We start from the raw sequence: 26,028 nt of genomic DNA, 5'->3' as shown, positions 1-26,028 counted from the left end.
GCCAACAAAGGGTATATAACAAAGTATTGAGAAACTTTTGTTATTGACCAAATACAGCTATGACTACCAGGCCTGGTTTCCCAGATTGCTCATAGTGTTCTATTGTTTCCAGTACTTGTCTTATAATATCTCCAATGTATTGTCCATGTAGTTTTCCCGGACTTAAAAAGGCTTTCATTGCATCAAGAAGTTCCTCCTCCGTAATTTGGCCACAGGATGGTTTTCCCAATACCATCAATACCATTGAAACTACTTCTTTGAAGTTTTTAAAATAAATGTGAATATTTATTGCTATTTTTTAAGTAAATACCTGCAGTTGTGCAATAAATTAGGAGATAAAGAAGATCACGTTCTTCATTTCACTTGTCACACACTTTTTCATTATGAAACTTACTGGTAGCAGTGGTATAAAGTACCTAAGTTAAAATACTTGAAAGTACTACTTAAGTAGTTTTTGGGGTATCTGTACTTTATTATTTGTATATTTTTGAAAACTTACTTTACTAGATTCCTAAAGAAAAGTATGTACTTTTTCCTCCATTTGCTTTTTACTCCATACATTTTCCCTGACACCCAAAAGTACTCGTTACAGGACAGGAAAATGATCTCATTCACACACTTATCAAGAGAACATCCCTGGTCATCCATACTGCCTCTGATATGGCAGACTCACTAAACACATGCTTGGTTTGTAAATTATGTCTAAGTGTTGGAGCGTGCCCCTGGCTATCTGTGAATAAAAGAAAAAAGAAAATGATGCATTATGGTTTTTGGAATTTGAAATTATTTATACTTGTACTTTTACTTTTGATACTTAAGTATATTTTAGCAATGACATTTACTTTTGAAACTTAAGTATATTTCAAACCAAATACTTTGACTTTTACTCAAGTAGAATTTTACTGGGTGACTTTCCCTTTTACTTGAGTCATTTTCTATTAAGGTATCTTTATTTTTTCTCAAGTATGACAATTGGGACCGGTAGTCCCCAGTCACGTGGTGTTTGTTTACAAGCATACAACACGAGAGACCGGAGCCTTGTGAGCAATGTTCCCTATAAGCTGCGGACGTGCAGCTCCACGGAACTGCCGCGCAGAAGAAATATCAGCCACCTTCAGTTAACACCATCAACGTTTCCCTCTACTGTGCGAATTGTGATCGAATCAACACAATATTAGTAACTTTCAATGCAACATACCGAAACAAAACAAACTAAGCAAGATATTTTATTGTAGGCAAAGCGCATTGGAGTAGGATTCTATTGCTGGCACAACTCAGGCCCATACTCTACACAGACCGGCACCATAACCAATCAGAGCGGCAGTATCCCTATATGCAAATAGACCATTGCCATATATGGATCTGTGTCATTCACTTTGAACTGGACTGTGTTTACAGCATGAGTGGTTGCGAGTAGATGCATTTACATTTACATTTTACATTTTAGTCATTTAGCAGACGCTCTTATCCAGAGCGACTTACAGTTAGTGAGTGCATACATTTTCATACTGGCCCCCCATTTGTTTTGCGATCAAACCAACAGCTGCATGTAGCCAGGTGTGTTCATATTCTTTGTTAGTAAGTGAGTTATTAGCACAGTTATAGCTAATTTCTAATCAGCAATGGGGGTGTGGTTGCTTCCTACAAAAGCACAAAACATGTGCATTTTTAGCCATCTTTGAATAGCAAGTCAGGTAAATACCTTTTTTCAGCAAGGGGCAGTGTTGTATTTTGAGACAGGTTTGTATAAGCTAAGTAGCCAATAGGCAAAGGGTAGCATAATTTGCCTGATTCTCTAATAATGGTATGGGAATAATAATGCATTTCATTTTGTAAAGTGGTTTCTTGCATCAAACAACATTTTCAGTCACCTCCTTGTCCGAAAGACAAGTGGATAAAACAGGTTAATATCAATCCCAAAATTGTTATCAAAAGTCTCATGGAACGTAGGCCTACATCGAACGCCACACATTGGCTTCTACTGTAGGCTGAAATATAGAACAGCTATTTCCATGTTGAAATGTTATGTGATGCATTTTCGCCATTGTTTTTATGGTAGGCATACATTATGATCAAATAGCCACAGTAGCCTACTTGGCCACTGTTATACCTATAACTTAAAGCGGGTACAGCGTCGGTGTTCACAGTAAACTCAGCGGACCTGAAATTAGCTCAGTGCCAAATATTTTTGTGGGAACATTGCTTGTGAGTCACTCACTGTTGTGCAGCACATACCTGGTGATCTAGTTACATACAGTATGGAATTCATAACTAAGTGTTTGCCAGCTAGATATCTTATAACTATTAAGTTAACTGTCTAAAATGTGCTAAATGCTCTGCAGTTGTGCATTTGGTTTGCCAATTTAGTAGCTAGTTAGATATCTAGCTAAGTGGTTAGCTTCTTCCAAAATCAAGCTTCACTTGGTAACAGCAGAGAAACCCCTCCTGGATCAAGAGCCTTGCTGTCTAATATTTGTTCTGTGTGTAACCGGTGTGAAATGGCTAGCTAGTTAGCGGTGAGCACTAGTAGCGTTTCAATCGGTGACGTCACTCGCTCTGAGACCTTGAAGTAGTTGTTTCCCTTGCTCTGCAAGGGCCGCGGCTTTTGTGGAGCGACGGGTAACGGTGCTTCGAGGGTGACTGTTGTCGATGTGTGCAGAGGGTCCCTGGTTCAAGCCCAGGTAGGGGCGAGGAGAGGGACGGAAGCAACACTGTTACATTGATGCTGTTGACCCGGATCACTGGTTGCTGCGGAAAAGGAGGAGGTCAAAAGGGGGGTGAGTGTAACCGGTGTGAAATGGCTAGCTAGTTAGCAGTGCGCACTAGTAGCGTTTCAAATCGGTGACATCACTCGCTCTGAGACCTTGAAGTAGTTGTTTCCCTTGCTCTGCAAGGACCGCGGCTTTTGTGGAGCGACGGGTAACGGTGCTTCGAGGGTGACTGTTGTCGATGTGTGCAGAGGGTCCCTGGTTCAAGCCCAGGTAGGGGCGAGGAGAGGGACGGAAGCAACACTGTTACATGTGCATGCCAAAAACTGTGAGTAGCATTTTTTAGTTGCTTGAATACTTGTACAGTTTAGGTCAGAGACTGTATAAAATGTTCGCAATGCACTCGTTAGCATTTAGTTCTCATTCTCTATGGGTTTTTACATGTACTTGTTAGCATTGCTAACCTTCGGATTACAGAGCCTCAGTGCGGTTTGAAAACAGCTCCCCTTGTGTACAGTGCCGGTAATAAAAAATGTCCCGGTATGGCACAAGGTCTGCATGAAGGTATGACAATCTGGATACCACCCAAGCATAATAACTAGACTTTGAATCAAACATACTGATTTTTTTATTTTATTTATTTCACCTTTATTTAACCAGGTAAGTCAGTTGAGAACAAGTTCTCATTTACAACTGCGACCAGGCCAAGATAAAGGAAAGCAGTGCAATAAAAACAACAGAGTTACATATGGGGTAAAACAAAACATAGTCAAAAATACAACAGAAAATATATATACAGTGTGTGCAAATGTAGCAAGTTATGGAGGTAAGGCAATAAATAGGCCACAGTGCAAAATAATTACAATTAGTATTAACACTGGAATGATAGATGTGCAAGAGATGATGTGCAAATAGAGATACTGGGGTGCAAATGAGCAAAATAAATAACAATATGGGGATGAGGTAGTTGGGTGGGCTAATTTCAGATGGGCTGTGTACAGGTGCAGTGATCGGTAAGGTGCTCTGACAACTGATGCTTAAAGTTAGTGAGGGAGATAAGATTATCCAGCTTCAGAGATTTTTGCAGTTCGTTCCAGCCATTGGCAGCAGATAACTGGAAGGAATGGCGGCCAAAGGAGGTGTTGGCTTTGGGGATGACCAGTGAGATATACCTGCTGGAGCGCATACTACGGGTGTGTGTTGCTATGGTGACCAATGAGCTAAGATAAGGAGGGGATTTGCCTAGCAGTGATTTATAGATGGCCTGGAGCCAGTGGGTTAGGCGACGAATATGTAGTGAGGACCAGCCAAAAATAGGTTACAGGTCACAGTGGTGGATAGTATATGGGGCTTTGGTGACAAAACGGATGGCACTGTGATAGACTACATCCAATTTGCTGAGTAGAGTGTTGGAGGCTATTTTGTAAATGACATCGCCGAAGTCAAGGATCGGTAGGATAGTCAGTTTTACGAGGGCATGTTTGGCAGCATGAGTGAAGGAGGCTTTGTTGCGAAATAGGAAGCCGATTCTAGATTTAACTTTGGATTGGAGATGCTTAATGTGAGTCTGGAAGGAGAGTTTACGGTCTAACCAGACACCTAGGTATTTGTAGTTGTCCACATACTCTAGGTCAGACCCGTCGAGAGTATTGATTCTAGTCGGGTGGGCGGGTGCCAGCAGCATTCGATTGAAGAGCATGCATTTAGTTTTACTTGTGTTTAAGAGCAGTTGGAGACTACGGAAGGAGTGTTGTATGGCATTGAAGCTCGTTTGGAGGTTTGTTAACACAGTGTCCAATGAAGGGCCAGATGTATACAAAATGGTGTCGTCTGCGTAGAGGTGGATCTGAGAGTCACCAGCAGCAAGAGCGACATCATTGATATACACAGAGAAAAGAGTCGGCCCAAGAATTGCACCGTGGCACCCCCATAGAGACTGCCATAGGTCCAGACAACAGGACCTCAGATTTAACACATTGAAATCTGAGTAGTTGGTGAACCAGGCGAGGCAGTCATTTGAGAAACCAAGGCTATTTAGTCTGCCAATAAGAATGCTGTGGTTGACAGAGTCAAAAGCCTTGGCCAGGTCGATGAAGACGGCTGCACAGTACTGTCTATTATCGATTGCGGTTATAATATGGGCAAGTTACAGCGGAGGGTGCAGAGCTGGTGACCGGGGTAGTGGTAGCCAGGTGGAAAGCATGGCCAGCCGTAGCAAAATGCTTGTAGATTTATCGGTGGTGATAGTGTTTCCTAGCCTCAGTGCAGTGGGCAGCTGGGAGGAGGTGCTCTTATTCTCCATGGACTTTACAGTGTCCCAAAACCTTTTGGAGTTAGTGCTACAGGATGCAAATTTCTGTTTGAAAAAGCTAGCCTTTGCTTTCCTAACTGCTTGTGTATATTGATTCCTAACTTCCCTGAAAAGTTGCATATCGTGGGGGCTATTCGATACTAATGCAGTACGCCACAGGATGTTTTTGTGCTGGTCAAGGGCAGTCAAGTCTGAGGAGAACCAAGGGCTATATCTGTTCTTAGTTCTGACTTTTTTGAATGGGGCATGCTTATTTAAGATTGAGAGGAAAGCACTTTTAAAGAACAACCAGGCATCCTCTACTGACGGAATGAGATCAATATCCATCCAGGATACCTGTGCCAGCTCAATTAGGAAGGCCTGCTCGCTAAAGTGTTTTAGGGAGCGTTTGACAGTGATGAGGGGTGGTCGTTTGACCGCGGACCCGTTACGTACGCAGGCAATAAGGCAGTGATCGCTGAGATCCTGGTTGAAGACAGCGGAGGTGTATTTAGAGGGTAAATTAGTCAGGATGATATCTATAAGGGTGCCCATGTTTACGGATTTAGGGTTGTACCTGGTAGGTTCCTTGATAATTTATGTGAGATTGAGGGCATCTAGTTTGGATTGTAGGATGGCCGGGGTGTTAAGCATATCCCAGTTTAGCTCACCAAGCAGTATGAACTCTGAGGATAGATGGGGGGCAATCAATTCACATATGATGTCCAGGGCACAGCTGAGGGCTGTGGTGGGTCTGTAGCAAGCGGCAACAGTGAGAGACTTTTCTGGAAAGGTGGATTTTTAGAAGTAGGAGCTCAAACTGTTTGGGCACAGACCTGGATAGTATGATAGAGCTCTGCAGGCTATCTCTACAGTAGATTACAACTCTACCCCCTTTGGCAGTTCTATCTAGATGGAAAATGATGTAGTTGGGGATGGACATTTCTGAATTTTTGGTGGCCTTCCTAAGCCAGGATTCAGACACTGTGTGCTAACGCAGTGAATAACTCAAACTTAGGGAGGAGGCTTCGGATGTTAATATGCAAAAAAGCAATGCTTTTACGGTTACAGAAGTCAACAAATGATAGCTCCTGGGGAGTAGGAGTGATACTGGGGGCTGCAGGGCCTGGGTTAGCCTCTACATCACCAGAGGAACAGAGGAGGACTAGAATAAGGATATGGTTAAAGGCTTTAAGAAATGGTCTTCTAGTGCGTTGGGTACAGAGAGTAAAGGGGGCAGATTTCCGAGCGTTGTAGAATAGATTCAGGGCATTATGTACAGACAAGGATATGGAAGGATATGAGTACAGTGGAGGTAAACCTAAGCGTTGGGTAACAATGAAAGAGATAGCATCACTGGAGGCACCGATTGAGCCGGTCTCAGCGTGTATGGGGGGGTGGAACAAAGGCGCTATTTGAGGCAGTTTGAGAGGGACTTGGGGCTTTACAGTGAAATTGTATAATAAGAACTAACTGGAACAGCAATAGGCAAGGCATATTGACATGGGAGAGAGGCATAAAGCAATCACAGGTGTTATTCGAGAGAGCTAAGACAACAACTGGTAATGGCGATGAATGTTTGGGCTGAGGCTAAACAGATAAACAGGACAGGGTACCGTGTAAAGGAACAGTCCAGCAGGCATCAGCTGTGTAGCTGAGTGATCATAAGGTCCAGTGAACAGCAATGTGAGTCCGAGAGCAGTTCGAACTGGTGTTACAGCACAGGCTAGCAGGAAGCATGGCTGCTGTTTGCGTGTGCTAGCGGGCCGGGGCTAGCAGATGGATCTTCGTGGTCGTCGCAACGGGAAGGTAGATAGCCGGGAGATGGGCCTGACTCGAGGCTAGCTCAAGGCTGATTAGCCAACAACAACATCCATTTGGTTGCAGCTAGCTAGTTGCGATGATCCGGAGTTAAAGGTCCAATGATTCAGTGATTCCGGCAGAAATACCGATATGTTCTGGGTCGATAAAGCGCTGTGCAGACAGTGCAGACTGGCCGATAATAGTCCAGGCTAGAGCTGGCTGGTAGGTAGTGCAGGCCATGGACAATGGTGAAAAACTGCTAACGGTGGCTAATAGCAAGTTAGCTGGCTACTCCCATCCGGTAGACAGAGAGGTAGATAGCTGGGATATGGGCCTTGCTCGAGGCTAGCTCAAGGCTAACTGGTGCCTGCTTCGGGGGCAGTGGTGATTAGCCAACAGCAACATCCATTCGGTTGCGGCTAGCTAGTTGCGATCCGGTGTTAATGTCCAGTGATTCAGTTATTCTGGCAGAAAATCCGATGTTCTGGGTGAAAACCGCTAACGGTGGCTAATAGCAAGTAGCTAGTTAGCTGGCTAGCTAGTTTCAACTGGAGATTCTAGATAAAAGGTAAGTCAATAATAGAATCCGTTCCACACTGAGTGAGGCGGGTTGCAGGAAAGTATATTTAGTAGAAGGATGAAAAGTGTGATAGGGAAATATGTACGAAAAACACAAAAAATACAAAAACAGGCTATTTACACGAACACACACAGAGTACACGACCGCACTGCAACGCCATCTTGGATGATTAGAATCAATTCACTTGGAGAAAAAAAAAAACAGCCCACGCTAGGGCATGCTAGCCTTGTGTGTAGTCAAGTATGACTTATCACAAGCCCAGCATACACACTAGTCCAGTCTAGGCTAGACACGCACCCACACAGTACACACACATCGTGGGAACTATGTTAGGGATACAGTAACTTCCAATCACTTTAAATCTGCTAAATGGACTGCGCTCCAGTGGGCCTCATGCTGGGCAAAGGTAGTGCACTACTCTATGTAGGGATGATGGGGCCATTTGTGATGCAGACTAAAGCACTTTCCTACTGACACACTTCCACTGCACGAGCAAATATTTCAGTATGCCAGTGGAACTTGAAAAGGGAACTGTTCAGGTTGTTGGCCATATGAAGAGAATAATATCAACCCACATTCAATAACAGATGGGCAGAGATGAATGCAAAGAGGGTCGAGGGCCTAAGTTGTATAACATTGAAAACAGACTCGCACACACAGGATACAAACACACAACACACCTCTCCTCCAGTGAGAATGTATCTAGCTACAGTATACACCATATGTCTGGTCCAGAAAAGGCAAGTCCTGGTGGTGTAGACTAGGCCTATCGTGATACAGTAATTGATTGCCTGGAAATCTACAGACCCAGAAAACCATTAATCTCTGGAGCAGTTGAGGCTTGTGCCCATTCTTCACTCCCACGGCCCAACAAATAGCTCTTATAACAAGACGTATGTGTGCCAGGCAGCCCCCTGAGCACTGGCTGCAAGGGTCATTACCATAATCCATGTAATCACGCTGACTTGATAATGTGCTGTAAAGGGAGGGGATGAGTGTTGGTATTCTAGTGTTGGTGACAGAGGAAGGTCAAGTATTTGAAGAAACTCCTAAGTATTATCAGAGTGCTACTGCTGTGACATATGCAGTGGATAACTAGGTTGGGTGGGGTCAAATCCTTTTGAAAACTCCATTAAATCAGGATGTGAGTGGAAGTTTGATTCATGAATCGAGAGAAGAGAAATGGGTTACTTTATTGATGGAACATGTTGGACTTCACCAACCTTTAGAAAGTAAAAAGGAGTGAGTCCTTTGACAGTTTGAAACTCCTCCATCAACACAGTTTGAGTGCGTCACACACTGGTTATAGTATTTTGGAGGTGGGCTGGCAGCGTGGTTTGCTGGATACAGTAGAGAGCACATAAAACATTATATTTTTCTAGGTGAAGAGGAGAAAAATGTCAACCGTAATAAAACCTTGAACAGCGCGAGCAGTTAGTTCCAAGTAGGTTCAGGAGGATTGCCTCTTCCTTTGGAGTCAGGACTGTCATAGTTGTGAGCAGATGTGCTCTACAGCCAGGCAGGCACACAAACCACAGTTAAGTAAATGAAAGAGTCATTCCTAAAATGAGGTGTCCTCCTGTCCATTTCAAAATTGACCCCTAATCCTACCTTGTAACACCACTAGTGAAGATGGGAGAGGATTGGAGAGGAGAATGGTCAAATCCAAGTAAATCATCAAACTGTTTTTTCGAACTATAAAGTGTGAACTTCCTCTGCTCTTTTTTATTTTGTGAGTCTGTTTGTATACAGTTCTGAAAATAATAGATAAGCCTGTGAGATGAGCTGGAGCACCTTGCTCTGTCTCCCCAGCTGTTGCCAGACTTTACATAATGAAGGGTAGAGAAAGTTTCCTCCACCAAGGTTAATGGAGGGTATACTGAGGGTCAACAAGGGAGAACACACACACACACAGCAGAGGGAGGCACTGCACTTTATCAGGGTTTTTATAGGCCTGTAAATGTCTCCTACAACATGCCAGTGATCCATACTGTTCCGGAATAGAACTGTTATTTTTAAAAGCATGGGAACCGGTTAACAACGTTATTTTACGTTCCAGGCATTTATACTTCTTCTAGTCCCACAACAAAGCACCTATGCAAAGCCTTCACTCTGTCACTCAGAAACGTATTCCAGTGTCTGCCCCTCCGAAGCATAAACTACTGTATTGACGTTACAAGCTTGATTCAGAAGATAGGGAGAGATTTTTTATTAGCTAAAGAAGAATGGATTATCTTTTTCAATGCTAGTTAACGATCCTATAGGCCTACTGTAGTTATCACATTTCACATTGGATTTAGTAACAACAAAAAGGTAAGATGTGTTTTTAATTCTGGTGTCGCTCTGCAAACACTAGCTTGTTAGCTAACTCAAAGGACATTCAAAGCCACTCCTCCTAGGTATAATACTGTGGACGTAATTCAGATAATGCATGCCATAACAAGATGCCCAGCGCTTCAAAGCCTCCTTCTCAACCCTCGCTGGCTCTCTCTCCATCCGCAAAATGTATGTCGCATCTAGCGCCATAGGCTACACTTGTCAGTCCATCACGAATGTAAACAACTGGCTTGCCCGCTCTATCCGCACTGATTGGTGAAGTAATTTAATGAGCTAAATGTAAAGAAATGTTGATTTCACAGGTTAAAAAAGGAATTATATAAACCGGTACTTTTTGGGGGTTCGAACAGGTTCAGAACTTTATTTTCCTGGTAGGAACAGTGGAACAAAATGAAAAAAGTGGTTCTGTTCAGAACGAAACGATTAGAAAATAATTTAGGTTCCAACCCCTGGTTCATGCATAATACTGCAGTCCACTCTGGGATTCGTTAGAACGCTCAGTCACTGTGCGATTCAAACTAACATCCATCCGCCACACTTACAGATGCAATCAAATATATTGGCACAGTTGCACTTTACTATGGAGTAGAATGTTCTGTTTTTTCTTTTCAAAACTGGTTGAATAGCTATTTTTACTCATGTGGGTGCCTGCAACTTACCAGGTGAGATAAATTAGACAGCAAACGACAATCATTGCCTCCAACCAACTTAATATTCAATAATTTAGTCAAAGCCATTTTTTTTCTTCAAAGTGAAAAACCTAAATTCCAGTTTTCTTTTTAGGTCCTGTGCAGTTGTAAATCAAACAAATACACGTGCAAACACCACATTTTTTAAACTTAAAATAAATAGTGAATCATGCAAGGGTGCCAATATATTTGACTGCATCTGTACTTCAGAAAATTAGAAGAATCAATAGCCTTGCCCTTGTGAAAGTTTTGGAAGAGGAGAGAGTAAAAATACAAGCCGCTGACAGTCAGTCACAGCTGGCCAGCTTAGATACATCTAAAGACCCCTTTAACTTGCTGGTGATCCCTTTCTCTACTAATCGCTCTGTGAATCCATGGGCTGGCACCTGACACAAACACACACAATCTGTTCTCCCAGCGCTCTCCCTTCGGAAAAAGAAGCTTAAGGAATCAATTTGGGGAGTAAATGAAATCTTTATTTTATAGCGAGGAACTGACAAACAAACAAAAATGTCTACTTAGTAGAATGCTGGAGAGGGTTGCTGAAGTCTGAACAGTGTGTGTGTGTGTGTGTGTGTGTGTGTAGTAGGTTGTGTGAAGTCAGCAGGATGAAGATCATTGATTTTGCATTAAAACAGCAGCGCCTCAAACGGTGACGGCAGCCCCCTCTGCTCCCACAGAGGCCTGACGAGTCATCGGTCTTGTTTAAAGATGATTCCCTGCTGTTTTAATTCTTATGTCAAGATCACAGACACACAAACACAGGACTAGATGCAGAAAGACATGTCCATACACAGAAGAGGGATACCAAGAACACAAGAGCACAGACAGAAACACACATACCAACCCTCACCACACAGAGGGTTCAATAGCGTGGATCGATGTGGAGTGATTGAGTGGAGCTCCAGCTCTGAGTCTGAGGATAACAGACGAGCCAGCCATAGGCAGATGAAGGTCAGACAGGTAAACTAGACATGGCTGTGTGTGTGTGTGTGTGTGTGTGTGTGTGTGTGTGTGTGTCAGTGTTTCCGGTGCAGTCATTTAATTGTGACACTGCAATATCATTTTCGCCACACCCTACCTCAAAATCATTATTTGGAGTGAAGAAAAAAAATCATGGGATGACATTTTTAGTCGAGTGGCAACCAGGGAAAGTTTTGGGACATAAAATTCATAAATAGGATGCTAACTAGTTAAAAGGTTACATTTGGGATATAGCTAATGATTAGCCCAATAGGGTAAATGCAAATAGGCAACCCCACGCTTCAGCCTATTTATTTATAGCCACTATGCTGCATCAGTTGGGCTACAGGTGATAATGCTTATTGCTAACAGCATACCTGATAATAAGGACCATGCATAGGCTATACAGTGAGGGGAAAAAAGTATTTGATCCCCTGCTGATTTTGTACGTTTGCCCAATGACAAAGAAATGATCAGTCTATAATTTTAATGGTAGGTTTATTTGAACAGTGAAAGACAGAATAACAACAAAATAATCCAGAAAAACGCATGTCAAAAATGTTATAAATTGATTTGCATTTTAAATGAGGGAAATAAGTATTTGACCCCTCTGCAAAACATGACTTAGTACTTGGTGGCAAAACCCTTGTTGGCAATCACAGAGGTCAGACTTTTCTTGTAGTTGGCCACCAGGTTTGCATACATCTCAGGAGGGATTTTGTCCCACTCTTCTTTGCAGATCTTCTCCAAGTCATTAAGGTTGAGGCTGACGTTTGGCAACTCGAACCTTCAGCTCCCTCCACAGATTTTCTATGGGATTAAGGTCTGGAGACGGGCTAGACCACTCCAGGACCTTAATGTGCTTCTTCTTGAGCCACTCCTTTGTTGCCTTGGCCGTGTGTTTTGGGTCATTGTCATGCTGGAATACCCATCCACGACCCATTTTCAATGCCCTGGCTGAGGGAAGGAGGTTCTCACCCAAGATTTGACAGTACATGGCCCCATCCATCGTCCCTTTGATGCGGTGAAGTTGTCCTGTTCCCTTAGCAGAAAAACACCCCCAAAGCATAATGTTTCCACCTGCATGTTTGACGGTGGGGATGGTGTTCTTGGGGTCATAGGCAGCATTCCTCCTCCTCCAAACACGGCGAGTTGAGTTGATGCCAAAGAGCTCAATTTTGGTCTCATCTGACCACAACACTTTCACCCAGTTCTCCTCTGAATCATTCAGATGTTCATTGGCAAACTTCAGACGGCCCTGTATATGTGCTTTCTTGAGCAGGGGGACTTGCGGGAGCTGCAGGATTTCAGTCCTTCACGGCGTAATGTGTTACCAATTGTTTTCTTGGTGACTATGGTCCCAGCTGCCTTGAGATCATTGACAAGATCCTCCCGTGTAGTTCTGGGCTGATTCCTCACCTTTCTCATGATCATTGCAACTCCACGAGGTGAGATCTTGCATGGAGCCCCAGGCCGAGGGAGATTGACAGTTCTTTTGTGGGTCATTAAATATGAAATCAATCGATTAAAAAATGGCTTTGGAAAAAGGCCCTTGATTTGATATAGAATGACCCATAGGTCTAGATGCTATAGCTAACATGCTGTGCTGACTATGGGCCCTACACTAGGCTATATATATCACATCTGGCCTTGCAGCCACATCAATATAACAAATCAGTTAGCTGCTACTTTACCAGCACTTAACATTTAACAATTCCGCTCCAGTAAGAAAGTGTACACATTACCACGGGCAGCTCAGCCATTTTTAACACAGAGAATCCACTTAATTGACTTCCTCCAGGCACTGGAACCCAAGTGGACGATTCTTCTTTAAAAGGTTCTTTATTATTCCAGAAACGCTCATTATTTTTACACAAAGCTGGAAGCTGAAGTGTCCTCTGTGTCTTATGGTACAGACAGACAGAGACGAGTCTAAACATAACTCTAGCGTAGCTAAGCGTATAGAGACATCACCCAGGGAGAGTTAGAAGGATGAGAACATAAAAGGCTCATTCACTGTTTTCATACCTTATAATTCCCCCCGTCTCCTAACAATGATTGAGACGGTTATGTATAATCTGTGCAGCCAGGTGTTAAAATGCAACTGGGGGGGATAGGATGGATGGTGATGCAGCATTAAAATGTATTAACAACCTAGAAAAAAATGCCTGCTTGTCTCTTTCGGTGGAGGAACTACAGCTAGCCCTAACAAACCTCTGGAAAGGAACAAATTGAATATCCACGGCACGGTCGGGAGCAGAGAAGGTCACAGGGGACGCGTTGAGAGTGACGTTTTATTATGTGGCTCTGAGTTTATGGAATAGCGGTAGAGGGTGGAGAATAGATTCTCAGAGCCTCTCCGGTCTATCGCAGACCGCATCTTGACAGAGAGGATTTAAAGGTCAGAGGAGTGTTCCGACATCCCAGGATCCTTCAGGGGAGGATAGGGATAGAATGTGGCATCTCTTTCTGTCTCCACCCTTTCCATTATTTTTTTTTAAACCACACTCTTGCATCTCTCATATGTGTCTGTTGCGCAGTATAGGCCTATATTCAACATTATGTGGGACAAGTCTGATGGTCTAAGGGAACCTATCAAATGTCCCAGAAAACCAAGCCGTTGAGAGCCAGCAGCACAACCTGATAGGGTGATATAGGATTCAGGTATTGTTGACTAATCTGAATCTGATAGCCATAATGTATCGTTGCGCTACCATCATCAGCAAAAGACAAGGTGATTCCATTGAGAGGCAAAGCCCAGATAGAGTGCAATGTAGTCCCGTGTAGCTCAGTTGGTAGAGCATGGCGTTTGCAACACCAGGGTTGTGGGTTCGATTCCCACAGGGGGCCAGTATGAAAATGTATGCACTCACTAACTGTAAGTCGCTCTGGATAAGAGCGTCTGCTAAATGACTAAAATGTAAATGTACTGTAACCCATTACTTACCTAAAGTTTCTATTACACCCCATTTTCCTATCCTGCTAAGCATTCAAAATGTATCGAGTACTTTTGGGTGTCAGGGAAAATGTATGGAAGTAAAAGTAAAAGTTGTCAAAAATAGAAATATTAAAGTAAAGTACAGACACCCCAAAAAACTACTTAAGTAGTAGTTTAAAGTATTTTTACTTAAGTACTTTACACCACTGCTTCTCAGCACCTCAGACAGAACTGGGGACCTCTGACACTCATTTGTGTTGACAACTAAATCTTTGCCGTACCCCTAGGCAATTTAATGAGCTCTTGTCTGTGGGACATTAACTATACACAGCAATTCATGTGAAAGTCACACCACTCAAAGTAATGCTCCACACACTGAAGTGATCACCAGACTGAAGTCACTCACTACTTGGGTCACTGTAAACTGCAACAATAGCTTAATGAGTAAACATTCTGTCTTGTGAATACGTTATTTGTGCCTGGCAATTCATTTCTAAATGGAGGTAAAGAGCGTTATTCATCTCCATGAATCACAGGGAGAGGGGGTGACAGAGAGAGGGAGACAGACAGACAGACAGAGAGAGAGAGAGTGAGAGAGTGAGAGAGTGAGAGAGTGAGAGAGTGAGAGAGTGAGAGAGTGAGAGAGTGAGAGAGTGAGAGAGTGAGAGAGAGAGAGAGAGAGAGAGAGAGAGAGAGAGAGAGACAGCGCAAGCGGGAGAGAAAGAGTGGGAGAGAGTGAGCGCAGGAGAGAGAGAAGCTGGGAGAAAACTGACAAGATGGTTTTAGGGTGTCTTCAAACTTGGTCCCTTTCAGACAATTTTTGTTAACTAACTGTTTTGTCCCTTTCTGACTATTTTTCTTTACTAAAATGTTTTGTGCAATGTGAACACTCCAAAGGAACTCAAAAGAGCCCCCGAAGTGAACCGAACTGAGACCATCTCGAGAGGTGGTCTCAGTTCGGATCGCTTGAATTACGCGGTCCTGTCACCTTTTTTAGGGCAAGGATTATTTGTTTACAATATGTGATCTATAGGCTGAGAGCTTCATAAACTGTTTATTTGATTGTGGGGTTTGAATAGTGTGAGAAGACAACATATTTGGTGAGAATCACAACAACCGCAGGGCTCTCAAGAGGGTGGTGCGGTCTGCACAACGCATCACCGGGGGCAAACTACCTGCCCTCCAGGACACCTACAGCACCCAAGGATCATATCACCTCTACCTTACCTGTCACCCTAGACCCACTCCAATTTGCATACCGCCCCAATAGATCCACAGACGATGCAATCGCCATCACACTACACTGCCCTATCCAATCTGGACAAGAGGAATACCTATGTAAGAATGCTGTTCATTAACTATAGCTCCGCATTCAACACCATAGTACTCTCCAAGCTCATCATTAAGCTCGAGGCCCTGGGTCTGAACCCCGCCCTGTGCAACTGGGTCCTGGACTTCCTGACGGGCCGCCCCATGTGGTGAAGGTAGGAAACAACATCTCCACTTCGCTGATCCTCAACACTGGGGCCCCACAAGGGTGCGTGCTCAGCCCCCTCCTGTACTCCCTGTTCACCCATGACTGCGTGGCCAAGAACGCCTCCAACTCAATCATCAAGTTTGCAGACGACACAACAGTCGTAGGCTTGATTACCAACAATGACGAGACCGCCAGGGAGGAGGTGAGGGCTCTGGGAGAGTGGTGCCAGGAAAATAACCTCTCACTCAACATTAACAAAACAAAGGAGATGATCGTGGACTTCAGGAAACAGCAGAGGGTGCACCCCCCTATCCTCATCGACGGGACCGCAGTGGAGAAGGTGGAAAGCTTCAAGTTCCTTGGCGTACATATCACCGACAAACTGAAATGGTCCACCCACGCAGACAGTGTGGTGAAGAAGGCGCAACAGAGCCTCTTCAACCTCAGGAGGCTGAAGAAATTCGGCTTAGCACCTAAAACCCTCACAAACTTTTACAGATGCACAATTGAGAGCATCCTGTCGGGCTGTATCACTGCCTGGTACGGCAACTGCACCGCCCACAACCGCAGGGCTCTCCAGAGGGTGGTGCGGTCTGCCGAACGCATTACCGGGGGCAAACTACCCGCCCTCCATGACACATACAGCAGCCGATGTCACAGGAAGACCAAAAAGATAATCAAGGACATCAACCACCCGAGCCACTGCCTGTTCACTCCGCTATCATCCAGAAGGCGAGGTCAGTACAGGTGCATCAAAGCTGGGACTGATAGAATGAAAAACAGCTTCTATCTCAAGGCCATCAGACTGTTAAATAGCCATCACTAGCACATTAGAGGCTGCTGCTACCTATTGAAATCACTGGCCACTTTAAGAAATGGAACACTAGTCACTTTAATAATGTTTACATATCTTGCATTACTCATCTTATATGTATATACTGCATTCTATTCTATAATATACTACTGTATCTTAGTCCATGCCGCTCTGTCATTGCTTGTCCATATATGTATATATTCTTAAATCCCATTCCTTACTAGTTTTGTGTGTATATGTTGTGAAATTGTTAGATATTACTTGTTAGATATTACTGCACTGTCGGAGCTAGAAGCACAAGCATTTCGCTACACCCGCTATAACATCTGCTAACACGTGTATGTGACAAATACAATTTTGATTTGATTTGTGTATGTGACCAATACATTTGATTTGATATGGCACAAAATCAATGCTAGCTCTTAAAGGGGCAGTAGCCTACATTGGGTGTTACATTTTCAATTACAGCATTATTTAATTAAGCAATAATACATGAGGCCACAACAGCCATGATAAAAATGTCGTAACACATGGACTCGAGTGTAGAATTGCTTTTATACAACAGGTTACTAGCATTAAAAAGCAAGATTATTTCCCAAACCATAAATTGTTCAACAAAACGTAATGCTACATTCACTAACACTAGTTGTCAAGTGCAATTGATTGTCATGTAAAGCTAAACTACCCAAGTGCTGGTTGATAGTTCCAGAACTTTGCAGGTTGCTATGGCAAACAAAAATGGTTGATATGGAGGCTCTTCCCCCCCCCTTGCTAGCTAGCCAACTACACAGCTAACACAATCACTTTAGACTGATGCTGGAAAGACAGCAAAGTAGCTGCATTTTGTTTCACCTGTTTTTTTTATTGACATTTCTTTGTACACATCCATAAAAACTATGCCGATTCATGATTTCGACTGGCTGAGAAAAAGGTGTCTGTCTGGCTCGTCCAGACTCCCGACACCTTCATTATTATAGGCCAGTGGAGATTGATTTCAATGTTGCAAATGTCTGAGAATGTCTAGATGCTTTTTACAGTGGAGATCAAGTTTATAAGTAGCATGGCTGGGCAGTTGAGAAAGTGGATCTGTAAAAGTAGTAGTAGTGCGTTGCTAGGTAACGACGTAAACAATGGCACTTTTTATGAATGTGTCCATGTGTATGTTGTCTTGGATATCATGGGCAGGACAGGCTCTAACAATGGGAATTGACATTTTTATCATGGCTGTGATGTGGTCATAGCCACGAGGCGAAGATAATTAAAGAAGACTGAGATGGGTTCTTTTGGGGTATTTTCGCATATAGTCCTCTTTAAATGAACCGATCTCAGTTCTCTTTAAAGTGAACTCCGGGGTAAAAACTCAGTTCTCTTTGTATTCCCTTCCTTTTGAATGAAAACTCAACTCTTTTGCCAGTTCACAGCCCTCTTTGCGTTCACATTGTTATGTTTAGAAAGGAACCAAGATCTTTCCCCAACATGCACTCTGGGTTTTTACAAAGTGATTGGACACCTCTCGAGATGGTCTTAGTTCGGTTCGCTTCGGGGGCTCTTTTGAGGGGTCTGAGTTCTTTTGAAGTGTTCACACTGCACAAAAAATTTACCGAGTTCACAAAAATTGTCTGAAAGGGAACAAGTGTGAAAACTCCCTTAAAGACAACTGAGATCGTTCTTTAAAAAAGAGGACTATATGTGAAAACACCCTTACTTACCGAAAGGAGCTTCCACGTGATTGGACGAACCTGGCGCGGAATTCCAGACCAGCTCAACTTTCGTAATTCCTCTGAAAAGGGAACAGACAGAGAATTACATTATGACACTTTTAAAGAATATACAAGACCACTGAAATTCTTTGCCTGAAGAAAGCAAAAGAAAATAGAATAATTAAATGAACACAAAATGTCAACAATTCCATATTGCACTACGAAGCCTTAGGATACAGATAAGCCTACAGCATCAGCCTAATGCATTTATCATGTTTGCTTCGGGGGAAAACATATTTCCTGGAAAGACAGCGACATGCATATTTACTGTACAGCCTATTTCCCCCAAATACTCAGAATTCCCTGTTATGCAACACATACAGAGCCCATGATGCCAGAAGTTGAACCCAAAACATATGTTTGCTCTAGAGGAAAGAATGTGGTGTATATTTTTCCCAAATTCCCTGATATCCAACACATACAGGCATTGGGGTTGCAGGAAATGAATTCCAAACCCAAAGCTTCTCCTCACTGCTCTGACATCCATAACATTAGCATTTGATAGGTTTAAAGAGGTTTCCCACCACATGGACAGGAGGCCAGGTTCAGGGGCCCACGAGCGTTAATGTGAATAAATCTCAGAGAGAGGTGCAAATTGGACTTTTAAATTAGAAAAGAGGAGCTCCCCCCGGGTCTATAAAACCACCAGAAAATATGGTTTATGCTGGATTCTTCAGATTGACTGTGTCCCAATTGGCAACCTATTCCCTATGTTGTGCACTTTGACCAGGGCCCATTAGTGCTCTGGTCAAAAGCAATGTCCTACTGTATATAAGAAATAGGGTCCCATTTGGGACACAACCATGATTTAATGTTGGATTCTTTCACATTATTTCCACTGCTTACTTCAAACTCTGCGAGAGTGGACCGTACTAAGATGGGCATAAAAACACCCCTATTTGAAGAGGAAAGGTTTTTATTTCCATTTCCTGTTGACCACATGTACAACTATGCTGGGTACTCTACCCATTGATTACTGTAGCAACAAAAATACTGACTGAGGAAACTGGCTGAGTACATAGCAGAGGAACCTTCACATATTCAGAACAGGACATTCAGAAATGAGCTAGATACCCTTCCTATCTCAATAAAATGATGACACTGATTGGGGACTTGCTAGCTGAATAGTTTCGCTTTGTACAGAACTTTATAGTTCTATGGTTTGTGCACAACAGAAACCTAAATAAATCAGATCATGAACAATTTCTCTTCACTTGATGAAAGTCCTTGAAAATACATGTATAGCAGTGAATGAACATGAGGTACAGAATTACCCTTGGTTGCATTAGTCTGTGCACTAAACTATTGAAACCTTTAGATAGAGATATGACATTGAACCATCTCTCAACTCAGAGAGCGCTTGTATATACATAGAGATATGGAGATCCTATTGAATTGCAGTTCATTCTCAGTATTGCTATAGTTTGCAATGAGCCGAGGGCTTTTCAACTTGTCCTGACTAGAGAGCAATAAAAAGGTGTGCGTCCCACGTGTAGGCAACTATATTCAGCTGTGGGACGATCTTTGTCGGAGTGGATGGTCAGGGGGCTGGAACATACTTATAATTGTTATTTTAAAATACAATCTCTTTTTAGGCTTAGTTGTGGTCAATTTGCAGTGTATAAATTATTATAATTACGTTCCAGCCGCTCGACCATCCACTCCAAAAAAAATCATCCCACAGCTGAATATAGTTGCTTACCCGTGGGATGCACACTCCTGCCCTGTAAAGTACCCTACTTTTAGCCAGAGCCCTATAGACCATGGTAAAAAGTAGTGCACTATAAATTGAATAATAGGGTGCCATTTGGGACGCACTCAACGCCTTCACCTGTGTCATTCATCCATAATTCACAAATGGCAATGCATCTAGCTTCGCTTCAGCCTAACTAAAGTTTAGGACTGCATCATTAACATTCCGCTTGCCTATTCCAATCCAAATTCCACACAAATTCAACAAGAATCTCTTCAGTGTAATTGCATATTGTGCATTGTCTCACTCATGTTAGGAGAGCGGGGGAAACTGATTTGAGTGTAAATGAGATGACACCGGCAGGCAAAACAGCGCAACACCGCTTCCTCTCCCCATCTCGCTCTCCCCCTCGCTCTCCCTCCATCCCTCCCACTCTACCTCCCTCCATGTAAAAACAGATGCATCTCCGATTTAGGCCTAAACCCCACCTTGACTCTTGTTCAGAGCGCTGGTGTGAAATTGGTAAAACACAGCAGACATATTGATTAGTTCCAAATTACTTTGCCCGGCAGTTCTAAAACAAACGTAATAGAGTATTGTGTTAGTGACAGATATTGCAATGGGAAATGTTGGCCTGTTCTAAACAGGGAGCGCAGGATTAGTCCATTGGCTAAATCGAGTGTCCACTTATACAACTACTAATACGTTGTATAGCCCATCACTAATGTGCTGTATACCATCGCCACTTACGCTAGGCTACATTCTGAGCATGTTTGTTTTCCATCTATGTATCCTTTTATTTATTGTTTTCATTCCCATTGAGATTCAAAACCCTTTTTCAGAAGACAGCAAGAAATCAAGCGTTCATTATAATTGATATACCATATAAAATCAACAACACAGTGCCACGGTAGGCATAGGATAAAGGCTAGCCTACAGGATATAGCCATTTCTGCTGACGTACATAGATTCCATAGTGAATCACAGCCCACTACAATCGCGTCCAAATAATCTCTCCTTCCTCCTGAAGTGTGCAGTCGTTCACTACTCCACACAAGTTTAAAAGCATTGAATTGGTGTAGGCATGGGCAACAGTGAGTTTGCCTAGAAGGTCAGCACCAGTCAATTCGTCAACAGTGAAGAGGCGACTCCGGGATGCTGACCTTCTAGGCAGAGTTGCAGAGAAAAAGCCATATCTCAGACTGGCCAATAAAAAGAAAAGATTAAGATGAGCAGTCTGAGATATAGCTTTTTCTTTGCAACTCTGCATAGAAGGTCAGCATCCCGGAGACGTCTCTTCACTGTTGACGTTGAGACTGGTGTTTTACAAGTACTATTTAATGAAGCTGCCAGTTGAGGACCTGTGAGGCGTCTGTTTCTCAAACTAGACACTCAAATGTATTTGTCCTCTTGCTCAGTTGTGCCTCCCACTCCTCTTTCTATTATGGTTAGAGCCAGTTTGTGCTGTTCTGTGAAGGGAGTAGTACACAGCGTTGTACGAGATCTTCAGTTTCTTGGCAATTTCTCGAATGGAATAGCCTTAATTTCTCAGAACAAGAATAGACTGACTGAGTTTCAGAAGAAAGTTATTTGTTTCTGGCCATTTTGAGCCTGTAATCAAACCCACAATTGCTGATGCTCCAGATACTCAACTAGTCTCAAGAAGGCCAGTTTTATTGCTTTTTAAATCAGCACAACAGTTTTCAGCTGTGCTAACATAATTGCAAAAGGGTTTTCTAATGATCAATTAGCCTTTTAAAATGATAAACATAGATTAGCAAACACAACGTGCCATTGGAACACAGGATTGATGGTTGCTGATAATATACACACACACACACACACACACACACACACAGTATTTATATTCCGGACTCCGACATTGCTCGCCCTAATATTATATACTTCTTAATTCCATTCTTGTACTTTTAGATGTGTGTGTATTGTTGTGACTTGTTAGATATTAATGCACTGTTGGAGCTAGGAACACAAGCATTTCACTACAGCCGCAATAACATCTGCTAAATATGTGTATGCGACCAATAAATTTTGATTTGAATGAGATTATTAAAATGGCATGGGCTTGGTAATTAACCCAAACCTAACCTTCTAGAGCCACAGGGCAAGCTGGTGGGAAGGAGAGGAGAGGCATGGTGAAATGGTGCAGAAGAAAGCGGGACAGAGTGCAAAGAAAGGAGAAGGTCAGGAGCAGAGAGCAGGAGAGATGGGGAGGAGGGCAGAGAAAGAGGTGGATAGACGACAGTGGGGGGAGGGAGAACCACACCACATTCACAGTTACACTGAGGGAGCAGCTTTAATGAACCAAGGCTTTACAGGGTGGGAAGAAACTATAGGTAAAGGAATCCACTCAATTCATTAAATACAGAGCTACTTAAGGGTGTCTCTCCTCAGTCCGCACTCTGCACCTTCGAACCCTCATTTGCGCCGTCAGCCGCAGAAATTGGTCAATGAATCTTACTAGCCGTTAATTAAACTATCTGTTATATTTTCCCCAACTGACATTAATCTCACAGTGGGGAGATAGAGTCAGACACAGACTTATACACTTTGTCTCCCCAGGCGCTGATGACCTCCAAAGAGGACGTTCTCATGGCCATGCGTGCGTGTGCACGCTGGTTGAAGGCTTCTGTGTTTGGGAGGGTTGGAAGTCAGATATTTCCCTGGCACCATCTGGCCAGCAGAGTGAAAGCATCTGCCTGCTGCAGCCATACATCACAGATTGAACATCACAGAACATGATGGAACACACCCTCTGTGCTCGCTGCATTCTAAACACTGCTCGAAACTGACAAAGATGGCAAGATGACCGCAGCTGGGAAGAAGGCCGCAGCTGGAAAAATCTCAAATTACATTCTATTCACACATAGGGATTAGGTCAAAAGTACTGCGCTACATGGGTGCCTTTGGTTGAAAGTAGTGCACTAATGGTTGAAAATGAGTGCACTATAAAAGGTAATAGAATGTTATTTAAGATGTGGTCTGCATGTCCCTTTAACATTGTTTCCCTAGCTGACTCAGTCAGCTAACTGATGAGGAAATTCCATCTGGAGCTCCTGCTACATGGAAAAGGAAACAACACGACCTTGCTCCGTTTCGTAGAGCCAGCTCTTAAATTGCAAATGCTGTTTCATTAGTCGCCGTAGCTGTCATGTTTCTCAGAAAACACGTAGTCTTCAAGAATATATCACTTGTGAATTATAATAAAATAGTGAAGCATGAAACGCTAGTTGTACAAGGTCCCTGGGGACGTGGACCCAGAGCTAAATCAAATCAGAAGTCTCAGAGCCCTAAATGAGATTATGAGGGAAAGCACAGTGTGAAGCACACAGTCAGTCAGCATTGTGTCTGTGAGCTATGAGGCTAATCTAAGAGAAACAGAGGAAAGGCATATCCTAGACAGGGTGACACAGGCCAAGTCAAAAAATTAAAGCCGAATGCCAACTAAATGAAAATGCCAGCACAGACCACTAATGACAAATAGAATATACTGTAGGCCTATTTCTTCTAAAGAGAAGGGGGGGAGACTCGGTCAGGCTTCGACCCCTGGAATCATATAAACACACATAGCTAAGACATGGAAAAATGTGTAGAATTGCAGGAAATGAGCTTTAAAAACAGCAAAACAATATTCTGCCCCATGTAAAATGTGTAGAATTGCTGAAAATTAGCTTCCCCCCCACACTAACATTTACACCGCTGCTGAAAAATCCTAGGGAAAACACTGTGTTGTGTCAGAGAATCTCTCTCCCTGAGGTCACTTCCTATCCCAGACACCTTGTCCTTAGACTACTGAGTTAATGGTTTATTCATGAGCTCACACCGGATTGGCCTTTGCTACAGTAGTTTCGCTTGTGGCCACTCAGGTACTTTGTAACATTGTGTACCTCCTGTTTAAGCATCGCAACAGCTGTATCCCTATGGGAGAAGTTGAAGTAATGGATGCTAAGTATCTTAAATATTGCAATGTTTATAATGTACGGTAGAATCCCAACACAGATTGTGTCGTTTCATTCTCCAGATGGAGAGTCAAGTGCTTGGATTTGAGTCCAAATCCTGTGTGTGTGTGTGTGTGTGTGTGTGTGTGTGTGTGTGTGTGTGTGTGTGTGTGAAAGAGTGAAATATAAAATAAAAAAAGGCAGAGAAAGAGGCCATTTATCAGGAAAAATGAGAGCTGTCAGTCTGTGTGCTGCCTGAGTGAGGTAGTGATGGCAGAGGGAGGCAGACAGTTGGCAGGCCGGAGTCATGCACTATTCAGACACTACTCAGATGGAGAGGGGGCAATGGGGCGGACAGACAGCCAAGAGGTCCTCACACACACACAGCTCACAGACACACACACACAACCAAAAACACCGAAAATACTGATCAATAAACAAACACCTCACTCAACTTCTCCTGACTGACTACCTTGCTGCCACGAATCCACTCCAGCCCACTACTTAACAAATACCAAAACACAGCCCTCTTTTGAATAAAAGCATGTCACCAATATAAAACAAACACTTCCTTGTCTATCTCAGATATACAGTTGAAGTCGGAAGTTTACATACACTTAGGTTGGAGTCATTAAAACTTGTTTTTCAACCACTCCACAAATTTCTTGTTAACAAACTATAGTTTTGGCAAGTCGGTTAGGACATCTACTTTGTGCATGACACAAGTCATTTTTCCAACAATTGTTTACAGACAGATTATTTCACTTATAATTCACTGTATCACAATTCCAGTGGGTCAGAAGTTTACATACACTAAGTTGACTGTGCCTTTAAACAGCTTGGAAAATTCCAGAAAATTATGTCATGGCTTTAGAAGCTTCTGATAGGCTAATTTACATAATTTCAGTCAATTGGAGCTGTACCTGTGGATGTATTTCAAGGCCTACCTTCAAACTCAGTGCCTCTTTGCTTGACATCATGGGAAAATCAAAAGAAATCAGTCAAGACCTCAGAAAATAATTGTAGACCTCCACAAGTCTGGTTCATCCTTGGGAGCAATTTCCAAATGCCTGAATGTACCACGTTCATCTGTACAAACAATAGTACGCAAGTATAAACACCATGGGACCACGCAGCCGTCATACCGCTCATAAAGGAGACGCGTTCTGTCTCCTAGAGATGAACGTACTTTGGTGCGAACAGTGCAAATCAATCCCAGAACAACAGCAAAGGACCTTGTGAAGATGCTGGAGGAAACAGGTACAAAAGTATCTATATCCACAGTAAAATTAGTCCTATATTGACATAACCTGAAAGGCCGCTCAGCAAGGAAGAAGCCACTGCTCCAAAACTGCCATAGAAAAGCCAGACTACGGTTTGCAACTGCACATGGGGACAAAGATCGTACTTTTTGGAGAAATGTCCTCTGGTCTGATGAAACAAAAATAGATCTGTTTGGACATAATGACGTCGTTATGTTTGGAGGAAAAAGGTGGTGCTTGCAAGCCGAAGAACACCATCCCAACCGTGAAGCACGGGGGTGGCAGCATCATGCTGTGGGGGTGCTTTGCTGCAGGAGGGACTGGTGCACTACACAAAATAGATGGATATATTGAACTAACATCTCAAGACATCAGTCAGGAAGTTAAAGCTTGGTTGCAAATGGGTCTTCCAAATGGACAATGACCCCAAGCATACTTCCAAAGTTGTGGCAAATTGGCTTAAGGACAACAAAGTCAAGGTATTGGAGTGGCCATCACAAAGCCCTGACCTCAATCCTATAGAACATTTGTGGTCAGAGCTGAAAAAGCGTGTGCGAGCAAGGAGGCCTATAAACGTGACTCAGTTACACCAGCTCTGTCAAGAGGAATAGCCAAAATTCACCCAACTTATTGTGGGAAGCTTGTGGAAGGCTATCCAAAACGTTGGACCCAAGTTAAACAATTTAAAGGCAATGCTACCAAATACTAATTGAGTGTATGTAAACTTCTGACCCACTGGGAAGGTGATGAAAGAAATA

At 43.1% G+C, this 26,028-nt stretch overlaps 1 protein-coding gene across 2 annotated transcripts in view; it reads right to left on the bottom strand.

The window, feature by feature from the left end:
- LOC311146855 (TBC1 domain family member 22B-like) overlaps window positions 1–26,028 on the bottom strand; it is a 187,766-nt gene that overhangs the window by 131,721 nt on the left and 30,017 nt on the right. For both annotated transcript variants that reach the window (XM_084183462.1, XM_084183461.1), the window contains exon 6: window positions 18,309–18,379. In XM_084183462.1, the coding sequence (XP_084039588.1) occupies window positions 18,309–18,379 (71 nt within the window). The remainder of the gene's footprint in view (window positions 1–18,308; window positions 18,380–26,028) is intronic.

Source organism: Coregonus lavaretus (genome assembly GCF_964263955.1).
Source record: "Coregonus lavaretus genome assembly, chromosome: 19".
In the NCBI taxonomy this organism is placed as follows: domain Eukaryota; kingdom Metazoa; phylum Chordata; class Actinopteri; order Salmoniformes; family Salmonidae; genus Coregonus; species Coregonus lavaretus.
Note: the sequence above shows the minus strand (reverse complement) of the source record. Positions and strands in the feature narration are given on the sequence as shown.